Raw genomic sequence first — 13,024 nt, 5'->3', positions numbered from 1 at the left:
TGTTAATGTAACATTTTTAAAAAATGAAGAAAAATAAATAAAATAAAAAACAAAAAAAGTACTATTTGCAGATGCAGTGGTCCTATACATAGAAAGTCCCTAAAAATCTACAACAAAGTTACTAGAGCTAATGAACAAGTTCAGCCAAATGGCAGGCTATAAGGTCAATGCACAAAAATAATTAATGTTTCTATACACTAATAATGAGCAATCTGAGGAGGAAATCAAGAAAAAAATGTCATTTACAATAGCAACAAAAAGAATCAGCTATCTAGAAAATTTTTAACAAGTATGTAAAGGACCTATACATAGAAAACTACAAAACATTGCTAAAAAGATCAAAGATGACCTAAATAAATGGAAAGAAAGTCCATGTTCATGGATTAGAAGATTAATATCATTAAGACGTCAATTTTACCCAAATTGATTTACAGATTTAATACAATACCAATCAAAATTCCTACAGCTTACATTGCAGAAATGGACAAGCCAGTCATCAAATTTAATTGGAACTATAAGGGACTCCAAATAGTCCAAAACATCTTGAAAAAAGAAGAATGCACTTAGAGGATTCACACTTCCTAACTTTAAACTATATTGCAAAGCAACAGTGGTTAGATATATTGAACAATGGAGTCAAATTGAGAGTTCAGACATAGACCTGCATGTTTAAATCCAATTGATATTTGACAAGGCTGCCAAGTACACTCAAATGAGGCAGAATAGTCTCTTCAACAATGGCGCTGGAGAACTGGATATCCATATCCAAGAGAACGAGAGAGTAATTCTATTTCACACCCTATAAAAATCAATTCAAAATGGATCAAAGACCTAAATATAAAAGTCAAGACCATAAAACTCCTTGAAGAAAATGTAGGGAAGCATCTTCAAGATCTTGTGGTAGGCAATGGTTATTTATTCTCTACACCCAAATCATAAGCAATGAAAGGAAAAATAAATAAATAGGTCCTCCTCAAAATGGAAAATGGGTTCGTGTTTCAAAGGACTTTGTCAACAAAGTGAAAAGGCAGCCTAGTAAATGGAAGAAAATATTTGAAAACTACATGTCCAATATGGATTTAATATCCAGAATATATTAAGAAACCCCACAACTCAACAATCAAGTGATGAGCAACACAATTGGAAAAAAAGGACAAAAGACTTGAATAGACATCTTTTACAAAGAGGAAATACAAATAACTAAAAACCACATGTAAAAATGCTCAAAATCATTAGCTATCAGGGAACTACAAATCAAAACCACAATAAGATATCATGTCATGCCAGCTAGAATAGCCACTGTTTAAAAAAACAAAACAAAACAAGCCTACTAGTATTTGGAAGAATGTCAAAAAATAGGAACACTCTTTTACTGCTAGTGGGAATGTAAAATGGTGCAGCCACTGTGGAAGACAATTTGGCAGTTCCTCAGAAAGCTAAGTATAGAAGTGCCATATGATCCAGCAATCCCATTAGAAGTATGAAAAATTGAAAGCAGCAACACAACAGACATTTTCACATAGATTTTCACAGCAGCATTATTCAAAATTGCCAAAAGATGGAAACAACCCAAGTGTCCATCAACCAATGAATGAATAAACAAAATGTGGTATATACATATGATGGAATATTATTCAGCTATAAGAAGGAATGAAGTCCTGATGCATGAGACAACATGGAAGAAACTTGAAGACATTACATTGCGTGAAATAAGCCAAACACAAATGTACGAATATTGTATGATCTCACTAATATAAACTAATATTGCTTATAGCAAACTCACAGAAGTAGAATCTAGAATAAAGATTACCAGGAGATAGGACAGGGGTAGAGAATGGGGAGCTGATGTTTAATATGTGTAGAATTTATAATTAGTTTGATTGTAAATGTTTGGAAATGGTTAGAGGTAATGGTAGCATATTATTGTGATATAATTAACAGTGCTGAATTATGAGTGTGAATTTGGTTGAAAAGGAAAGTAACGGGACATTTATGTTATAAGAAAGAAAACCAGAGCATAAAACTTAGGGCTGTATATCACAGTGAGCCCTGTTGTGGATGATGGCTGTGGTTAATAGTACAAATATTAAATGTTTCTTTTAGGAACTATAAAAAATGTGCATCACTATCAGAGATGTGAATAATAAGGTGGTAAATGGGAAAATACACCTAATGCTAACTGTGGACTACAGTTAACAGCAATATTTTAGTATTCTTTCATCAACTGTAACAAAGATCAACAATAAGAGGTATATGGGAATTTTGTATTTTATGTATTTGTTACTTTTATGTAACCTACAACTACTCTAATTTTAAAAATTACAACTTCCAAAAAACATTATGCTAAGTGCAGGAAGCTAGAAACAAATTACTACATATGGTAAGATTCCATTTGTATAAAATATAAATATAAATAGATATGTACAAGTAGAATTAGATTAGTGGTTATGTAGGGCTGGGAAAATGTAGAGAGATTAAGAGGTAATTGCTCAGAGGTATGGTTTTTTTTTTTCTTTTTGTAGTAATGAAATGTTCTAAAATGGATTGTGGTGATGAATGCACAACTTTATGTTTATTCTCTGAATCACTGATTATACACTTTGGATTGATTATATGTCATATGAATATACCACAATGAGATTGCTTTAAAAATCACATCTATATTTTAAGATCACTCTAAAGTGTTTATATTTGTCTAGGCAAAGTTGACATTAATGATATAAGCTAAATACAGAGTGCTAGTTTAAATTGTTGTTTTACAATTTAGTAATGGTTCTATATTTATCCATCAATAATAAACAGTTTCCAATATGGCCAACAATCTCAATTTGTTAAAGTACTCTTAAGGTTATAAACACATACTGTGGTCACAGAATAGAGCCATAATATGATATTTTTCTATATCAAAACTAATACATTTGGCCTTATTTAATAAGTGAAATTAGCTGGAATGTGTAAGAAATGAACAGCCTTAATATTTACCTTTCTAAATGTAGTTACCATTTCTAGTTGAAAGAGGAACAGCTCCAATATAACCAGGAGACTTACCAGACTTGGGATAAGTGGCAATGACAACATCATCTGGTCTCGCCTGGAATGCTTCCACATCATCCCAATATTGGGCAAATTCTTTATACATTATAATCCCATGGACTTCAGTAAAGTTTTCAAAATAGGAGGAATCCATCATAGAATGGAACACTGAAAGAAAAAGATAAGTTTTCTGCTTTGCATGTGGTGTAAAATATTTTAACACCAATTAATTATGTTTATTAAGGTTTTCCTAGCTATCTAGCACTTCCTAGTTACTGGGCATAGGTGGTAAAGGTATTTGGAAAATCTGGCATTTAGTCAGGCATAAGGTTTATTGGAACTTATGGATAGGAGTTCTTCAATGGTTGTGGTTCGGAGAATGAAGATAGCACTCTGCAAAGTGATGAGAAAAATGTGGGATGATATAAGGGGTTTCAGAACAAGGTCATTCCATAGGATATGAGAATAGAGTTTCTGTTAGGGTGATGTGAAGTGTACACATGGGGTCTGATGAGGGTTTACCTATGCTCGTAGGAAGGACATTTACCAAGGACATCTATGATTTGGGAAGATTATAGTTTACGATACCATCTATACATTCTCTCCTCTCTGGGGAGGGTTGTTACCCTTTAACTTAAGCCTAGGTCATGCAGGCAGCTACATGCTGAGGACTTCAGGGGTGCCAGGCTCTAGGTTCCCACAGAGGCTAAACTCTGATACGAGCACCAGCCAATAAAGAGTCAATTTGGAAAGACTGTGAAAGGCATTTTTTTGTTTTTTTGCATTGGTTTTTAAATTTTTGTTAGCTCCTGGCACTAAAGGAATCTCTGACATTACTATTTGGATATGAAGTTAAGGAGTAGAGACCTCAAAGACTAAATCCCAGAGTTAATACTTCAAAATATTAAAATGTACAATATGCATCAAAATATCACAGGACAAAGAAACAGGAAATCATGCCCTCCCCCTAAGGAACAAGATGAAAATACAAAAAACCTCAATGGAAAATACAGGACTTTAGACATACTGGATGAAGACTAAATTTTTTTTTAATGTGAAAAAATGGAAATGATCCGAATATACTCAAGGAGATAAAAGAAATCATGGAGACGGAACTAAAGGATAGCAGGAATACAAAGAATGAACAATATAAGAATATGAATAAAGACACAGAAATTTGGGGGGAAAAAACAGAAATATAGGCATTGAAGACCACAAAACTGAAATGAAAAATTCTCTATAGTGTTTCAAGAGAGGATTGTAACTGGACAAAGAAAGACTGAATGAACTTGAGGGCAATACAATTGAAATGATGTAGACTGAGGAGCAGAAATTAAATGAAAAAAGAGAACATAGCCTAAATGATCTTTGGAAATCATCAGGAGTACCAATAGATGCATTATGGGAATCCAAGAAGGAGTAGAAAGGGAGAAAGGGAAAGAAGGAATATTAAAGAGAAATAATGGCACAAAGCATCCCAAATATAATGAAAGACAAGAACATACACATTCAGGAAGACCAAAGAACTCAAACAGGATGAATGGAAAAAGAACCACACCCACACATAGAGTATAATAGTCAAGCTGTTGGAATACCAAAGACAAGGAGAGCTCTTAAAGCAGCAAGGGAAAAAAAGGGATTCCTAATAAGATTAAATGCTTATTTCTCATTAGAAATCTTGGAGGCAAGAAAACAGTGGTATGAAATATTTGAAGTGCTGAAATAAAATAGTTCCCAGTCAATAATTTTATATCTGGCAATATTGTCTTTCAAAAATGAGGGAGAGATTTTAGACATTCCCAGATAAATAAAAGCTGAAGGAATTCACAACCATAAGACCTGGCCAACAAATAATGTTAAAGGAAGTTCTTTAGGCTGAATGGACACTAGACAATAGATCAAAGGGGCATAAAGAAATAAAATCTTCCAGTAAGGGTACCCATTTGAGTAATTATAAGGGCCTGTATTATTGTATTGTATTTTTTTAGTACGTAACTCCACTTCTTGCTTCTCACAGGTGCTAAAATGTAAATGCATAAAAAGTAACAGTAGGTCTATGTTTTTGGATATACAATATACAAAAACATAGGTGGTAATGAATACAAAAAATGGTGGAGTGCTGGAGGGGTATAGCAACTGTGTATGTGTAAGCTATTGAAGTGTTAAGTTTGTATCAAATCAAACATTATAGATTTAGGATGTTAATGCTTAATTGGTAAAGAATTCCTGTTTGGTGTTATGGAAAAGTTTTGGTAATGGATGTTGATAACACAACATTGTTGATGTAATTAACACCACTGAATTATGTATTTGAATACAGTTCAAAGGAGGAATTTTAAGTTGTGTATATGTTACTAGAAAAAAAAATTTAAAAAAACACATAGAACTGTACAAGACAAACAGTGAATCCTAATGTAAATTATGGACTACAGTTAAGAGCAATTATAGTAATATTCTGTCATCAATTGTAGCAAAGTTACCACACTAATGCAAAGTGTCATTAATGGGGTGGGGAAGGCTACATGTGAACTCTGCTTTCTGCATGATTGTTCTGTAAACCTGTAATTTCTGTAGTTAAAAAATCATTAAAATGAAAAAGCTCTAAGAATATACTTGGATCTAGAAGCTCTACTTATAGGGGTCTCTTTGGAAAATAACCAGAGGTGTGCTGTACAAAGCATGTGTAGTTAATGATGCTCATCACAGGATTACTTTTAATCCGAAAAATTCTTAACAGCAAGATGTGGAATAATAGAGAAGACACATTGTGATGCCTCTATCACATACTGCTTAAATGATATTGTGGGAAAGTATTCATTGCCAAAGAAACAATATATTGTTAAATGAATAAAGCAGGCTTTAACACAGTATGTGTAGTACAACTCCAGGCTATACATATATAAAAATGTAAGTATATGTCTCAGAAAAAAATGACATACCATATTTTGTCCTTTTTAGTACAACTTGCAAACTCTGATTTATCTAGATTTCAGGGAAGACATGAACCTTAAGAAATAATTTATCTTATAACAAGACAGATTTATAAGGACAGATATTCACTGGAGGAAAAAATATATATGATCTTAAGCATATAGTTAAATCTGTCCTGTAGTTATATAATAGAAAGTAGTATAAAAACAATTTAATTATTTTTCCTTTATAAAAAGGACTACACAGAAACATGGAGATATACTTAATGAATAGAGATTTGATTGCCAATGTGTCTACAAAATTTAGAGAAAAGGAATGAATTGGCTTTTAACTGCACATTTCCTCCCTGAACCATTCTTTAAATATTAGTTTATTATTTGGCTTCCTTTCAAGTAGCACAATTTTTGACAATTATTATCCAGGGAAAGTTCTCCTTTTGCCCATATATACATATATATATATATATTGTTTTGAATCATGAATGCTGCTGATACACATTTGATGCATAAAAAATCAGTTTCTTATGATTTAATATAATATAAATTTCCTAATTAAATATTTCGTGTTGCCCATATTTCCACCACTCTCACTTTTAGTATATATTCTTCTGAATCTTATGCCCTGTATTTTACTCAAACCAGCACTCTTTTCCTTGTGACTTAAATTTTTAACATTCTAGTGTGTGCAAAGAGAACTCTTTATTCTCAAATCTACACTGAGTTCATGATTTGAAAGCACGTAGTGAAAAAATAAAGACAACTTACATGGCACAGATGAAGAGACTGGGTCTGGGTAAAATGGCTGAGACCAGAGACTATCCTCTGGTACATCATTCTATCCCAACCACATCTCTGTGTTTGTTCCAAAGTAAGTGATCAGAAATATTTGTTAAATATAATTGTTAGATCCAGTCTCTCTGAGTTCTCTAGTTTCTACTCTGGATTCTTATACTAAACTAAAACAAAACGAAACAAGGCAATATGCCCAATCGATGACCAACCTGTTAAAGATTTCCCAAGGACCTTGGACTTACCTTGTATTCATCTGAAGTCTGTTGCTTAAAGGTATCTGTAATACTCACAAAGCTCTTAGTACTGATAGACTGCTTCTGATCTATTTCACAGGCATGAAAAACAGACCAGAAGACAATCTTCACTCTTCCTGTTCCTACCTATCTTGCTTTATTCTCTCATCAGTAAAATGGAGAACATGTCCAGAGTCAGGACTTAAAAGGTAGCTTAAAAAGTAGTTTTATGTTAAAGTACTTTAAACAGTGAAGCACTATATAAATCTAAGATATTATTTTCAGTGACAATTTTGAAAGACTTTAAATGCATGACATTATTAACTAAAATATCAATAAAGAATTTATTTTCCATATATTTTAACAGCTTTATAATATATAATTCACATTCTATATTTTCTCTATCTAAAACCTGAAGATTAATACCAATAAACACAAACATACAACCTGGCCAGATGATCCTGTGAAAGAACTTGATTGATCAAGTTTAGTTCTCTTCAACTCCCCATTCAATTTTTAAGTTACCAGAAAGAAAAACATGAAAAGATAAGAACCACTTGTGCATCTGTAATGTTTCTTGTGAGTTTATATTCTGAATACAGAAAAGGAGGTGGAGATTAATTTGTGGGGCTTGGCTTTATGAAGGCTGTGACGCAATGGAGTAACAAAAATATAAAATCATACCGAAGGTCAAGCTCATTCATATAGAGATATGGAAAGCCTCTGCTGTTATTTATCATTCTTTGGCTCACATTCAAATTCCTAAATTTCCCAACAGCCATCAGGGGCTTGGGAAGAGAGAGGGAGAAGTAAATAGGAAGAGGAGGGGGACGGGGCCTGGAGCAAAACACAAGAGACATTGGTAAAGGAGAGCCCTGTACTCATTTGTTGAATGATAGGACTGGGTTGACCTTTAAAATAATAAACTTGCTAGAGAAGTGAGAGGAAAGAAGGAAGTACCTGGAGGGCTTCAAGGACCCTGGATCTAGAGGTGTGGCCCTAGAGAACTGCCATAGAAGGTTTTTAGTATTTGGTTGTGTCCTGAGAAGTCAATTGGAAAATACCTTCTACGTAAAATATTTTCCTTTCTAGTCTTTAGGGGATTTGAAAAGCAAAAACTGATAACAGCTAAACAAAGAATGCAAACGTCACTCACCTTTGGATTATTTTTCCACTGTTAGTTACATGCTTATACATTGCAGACTTTCCAGATAAGGGAAACTTTGATACTGTCAGAATTTAAACAAAAGAATGAGAAAAAGAAAAGTCCAAAAGTTTGTGGAATCCACAAATCCTCCACATTTCTCTTTATGTTTCTGCACATGTACTGTCTTCAGCTGAGGAAATTCTCTCTTACTCCCACCTCTCTACCACCACCAATATCTCCAACCCATCATAGCCTGGCTAGTTTTCATTTTTCTCTGAATATTAATTACATAGTACTTCCTCTGGGAAGCCATCCCTGACTTTTGCAAGACTAAATTGGGAGTCCCTTGCAGTGGTCCCATCAAACCTTTCACTTGTTCTTAAATAGCATTTAATCTACAGTTCACTTATTAATTAGCTTGAAGATAGGATATTTCTCTATAATTAGTACACTGCCTGGCAACTAGCAGGCTAAACATTAAACATACATTTACTGAATCAAATTGGCTGATTTGGTCAAGACAGATAAGAAGTTAGGAGAATAATAGTTGTTGTTATAGAAGACAACAATATCCAGCCTTACTTAAAGAATAAGGAAGAGGTAAGTAGTTTCTGAGATGTAAGGCTTTTCATGATAGAAAATCCAGGTAAAGCAGGAGTAACCAGGGGCTAAAATTTAGATTTGGTTATTATTTGGATTTATGCAGTCTGTCCAAACTTAATATGGACCATATTTTTTAACCCTTTGGCATCACTTCACTCTTTAATTATTTGGACTTGGAAAGCTTCCTTTATTGTTTAGCAAAAAGTCTTTCAACCAAAAAGGCCAGATATAAGCATAAGCTAGTTTAAGCAGGTTTGATCTTCCAGCAGTTTTGCTGTCTTTCACATGCAAGCAATTGACAATGGAGGAATATTACTAATGCTTCTGTATGTGCTTTTGACAAGTACAATGATTCAAAACATACTCAGCCTTGGAAAATCTTCCAAATGATAAGGATTCACTTTGATGATAAAAATCAAACAGTAGGCAGCCTTGCATGCCTAGTATACACATCTGTATGATTGTTTTGTAAGTTCACAATATCTGTAATAAAAATATATTTTTAAAAAATAGTATGGGTTGGGGGGAAAAATACACCAAATGTAAGATAAGGAATATAGTTGGTAGTAATATTTTGGCAATACTCTAGCATAGTTTGTAACAAGTATTTCACACCAATGCAAAGAGTTGGTGGTGGGGTGATATACGAGACCCTGTGTGATGTTATGTATGTTTATTTTGTAAGTTCACAATTTTTACTATACATTTACTGCTTATGTGTGTTCATGTATGAATGATATACTTCAATAAAAATAAAATAAAATAAAATAAAAATCAAACAGTAGATAAAACAGCTACCTCCACTGTCATCCTTCCCCATGAGCTAAGAGTCCACAGGGAAAAACAAAATGTTCTATAGTCCGTGATGTAACCTTTCCCCCTTTGTTTACTCAATCGAGGGGAAAAATATCCCAGATCAATACCTACTCTTTTAAACTTTGATCTTAACTTTTCAGATTTGAACAGATCTGGTGTTGGACTGTTGTAATTCCCCAGAAGACTGAAAATATTTAAATATGGGGATGACATGCTGCATGACTAAATGGTCCTGAGATTATGGCTATTTCTTATGTGTCATCTTTGAGCTTTACCTTTTATTATACATCACACACTTGCTTCTTTTGGTCAAGTAAGAGGATCCTAGTGTTTGTTTTATAAATGACAAGATTTCACTATTGCTAGGGGAATAATAAATTGTAACGTGACTAAATATTTTAACAGACTTTGATTTTTAGAAGAGTATTAAGCAGATAGTACAAAGAGTTTTCACATACCTCTCTCTCACACAAACACACAGTTTTCCTTAGTAATATCTTACATAAGTGTGGCACATTGGTTCCAACTGAAGAGCCAATATCAATACATTGTTATTAAAGTCCATAGTTTACAGTAAGGTTCACTATTTGTGTTGTACAGTTCTATGTGTTTTGACAAATGCAAAATGCCATGTATCCACCATTAAAGTATCAAACAAAAGAGTTTCTTTGCCCTAAAATAACCCTGTGCTCTACCTATTCATTCCTACTATCCCCTACCTTCAAACCTCCATCAACCACTGGCTCCATCGCTTTGCCTTTTCCAAAATGTGATATCATTGCAATCATACAGTATATAGCCTTTTCAGACTGGCTTCTTTCACTTAACAATATGTATTTAAGGTTCTTCCATGTCTTTTCCATCTTTTTGTGGCTTGATAGCTCATTTCTTTTTATTGCTGAATAATATGACATTGTTCATTACATAGATCAACGGTATAAATCTAGCAAAATATGTACAAAATCTATATGAGAAAACTACGCATCACAGTTTATTTATCCATTCACCTATTCAAGGGTATTTCATTGCTTCCAGATTTGGCAATTATGAATAAAGCTGCTATAAATATTCATGAGCAGGTTTCTGTGTGGATATAGTTTTCAAGTCATTTGGATAGACACCTATATTAGTGAGCCAAAGGAGTGCTGATGCAAAATACCAGAAATTGGTTGGTTTTTATAAAGGGTATTTATTTGGGGTAGGAGTTTACAGATACCAGGCCATAATGCATAAGTTACCTCCCTCACCAAAGTCTATTTGGAACAAGATGGCTGCCAACATATGTGAGGGTTCAGGCTTCTTGGGTTCCTATGTTCCTGGGGCTTGCTTTTCTCTGGGTTCAAGATTCCTTTCTTCCTGGGACTGGCTTCTTTTTCCGGAGCTCCAGCTTAAGTCTTTCTTCTGCATCAAACTCCAAGATCAAAACTTCAATCAACATTAAAAGCCCCAACTCTGTCCTTTGCCACGTTCTAATCATAACACAATCATGCCCAGGTACAGAGCAGATTACAAGCATAATCCAACATTTCTTTTTGGAATTCATCAATTATATCAAACTGCTACAATACCTAAGAGCATGTGGCTGTTCATGTGGTAAGATTATACTGAGGTTTGTAAGAAATTGCCAAACTCTCTTCCAAACTGGCATTGCCATTTTGTAATCCCACCAGCAATGAATGAGTGTTCCTGTTGCTCTACATCCTAGACAGCATTTGGTATTGTCAATTTTTTGTTTTGTTTTAACCATTCTAATAGATGTTTAGGTAATATCTCATTTTTGTTTTAATTTTCAATTTCCTAATGACATTTGATGTTGAACATTTTCAAAACTTATTTGCCATCTGTATAGTCTTTGATGAAGTATCTGTTAAGATCTTTTGCTCATTTTTAAATTGAATTGTTTGTTTCCTTATTGTTGAATTTTAAGAATTCTTTATATAATTTTGATACAAATCCCTTATTAGATATGTATTTTGAAAATATTTTCTCCCACTCTGTGGCTTGTTTTTCATTCCCTTAACAATGTCTTTCCGAGTAGAAGGTTTTAATCTTAATGAAGTCCAGCATCAATTTTTTTCTGTCATGGATTGTGCATTTGGTCTTGTATCTAATAATTCATTATCACACCCATGGTCACATAGATTTTCCATTATTTTAACTTTTAGAAGTTTTATAATTTTGCATTTTACATTTAGATCTATGACCCATTTTGAGTTAATTCTTGTTATTGCTATAGGATCTCTATATAAATTCACTTATTTGCTTGCAGATCTTCAGTTAACCTAAGAACATTTGTTGAAAAGACTATTCTTTCTTCATTGAATTTCTTTTGCTCCTTTGTCAAAGAGCTACTAATTATATTTGTGTGAGTTTTTTTTCTGGGCTCTTTATTTTGTCCCATTGACATATTTTTCGATTCTTTTCACGTACCACACTGTTTTCATTATCATAGCTTTCTAGTAAGTCTTCAAACTGGGTCATGTCAATCCTCTGACTTTGTACTTCTTAAGTTTAGTATTTCTATTCTGAGTTTTTTCTTTTCCATATATAATGTAGAATCAATTTGTCAATGAACACAGAATAACTTGCTTTAAAGAGTCCTGGAAAATAATGCTGTTTCCAAACTAACCTACTTGATTTCTAAATAAGTTCTAGCTCAGAATCCTTTGGATAGTTCCAAGAAGCCATGCAAATCTTTTGGTACAAATGATTCTTTGAATTGTGCCTAAGCTTGCCTAGCTGATGGAATTCCTGTATCTTCCAGTGCATGGTAATTTAATTGGATTGTTTTTCTCAGGTTAGTCTGCCTTGCCCCATATAGCTAACTTCATCTCTATTTTATTTAATATGAAGAACACATAGACTTATTATATGAAATTTCAGAGGGTATAAAAAGGACTGAGAGACAAAATTTAGAATGCTGGAGATTCCATCTTAATACATCCTAAAAATATTCATTGAAATGTTATTAGAAAACCATAGCAATACACTAGTAAAGAACGATTGGAAGAAGAAGTCAAGAAAAGAATTCTATTTACAATAACAATTAAAAGAATCAAATATCCAGAAATAAATCTAATCAAGAAAGTGAAGGAATTGCCTGCAGGAAACTACAAAACATAGCTAAAAGAAATCAAGGAAAACCTAAATAAATGAAAGGGCATTCCTTGGTCATGGCTTGGAAGACTAAGTATTATGAAGATGCCAATTCTACCAAAGTATTTTACATAATTAATGCAATCTCAATCAAAATTTCGACAACCTTATTGGCAAAAATGGAAAATTCAATTATCAAATTTATGTGGAAGAGTAAGGGACCCTGAATAGCCAAAGCCATCTTGAAAAAGATGGACAAAATTGGAAGACTCACACTTTCCCATCTTAAAGCTTATGACAAATCCACAGTAATCAAAATACCATGATGCCTGAACAAGGATAACCATAAAGACTGTTAGAGAAAAACAGTACTT

The 13,024-nt window shown here is 33.3% G+C and overlaps 1 protein-coding gene across 3 annotated transcripts in view; it reads right to left on the bottom strand.

Moving 5' to 3' along the window:
* Positions 1 to 7,580, bottom strand: part of LOC101433001 (sulfotransferase 1E1) — a 40,787-nt gene extending 33,207 nt beyond the window's left edge. Inside the window, exons 1-2 of one of the 3 annotated variants that reach the window (XM_004477550.5) lie at positions 7,433 to 7,580; positions 3,049 to 3,201 (exon numbers count right to left, since the gene is read on the bottom strand). In XM_004477550.5, the coding sequence (XP_004477607.1) occupies positions 3,049 to 3,190 (142 nt within the window). In that variant the 5' untranslated portion in view covers positions 3,191 to 3,201; positions 7,433 to 7,580. Of the gene's footprint in view, positions 1 to 3,048; positions 3,202 to 6,728; positions 6,920 to 7,432 lie in introns of those variants that run through there. The other 2 variants (XM_004477549.5, XM_004477551.5) reach the window with 2 other exon arrangements.
* Between the last annotated feature and the right edge of the window lie 5,444 nt (positions 7,581 to 13,024).

The sequence above is a fragment of the Dasypus novemcinctus genome, chromosome 1 (assembly GCF_030445035.2).
Source record: "Dasypus novemcinctus isolate mDasNov1 chromosome 1, mDasNov1.1.hap2, whole genome shotgun sequence".
Taxonomy (NCBI): domain Eukaryota; kingdom Metazoa; phylum Chordata; class Mammalia; order Cingulata; family Dasypodidae; genus Dasypus; species Dasypus novemcinctus.
Note: the sequence above shows the minus strand (reverse complement) of the source record. Positions and strands in the feature narration are given on the sequence as shown.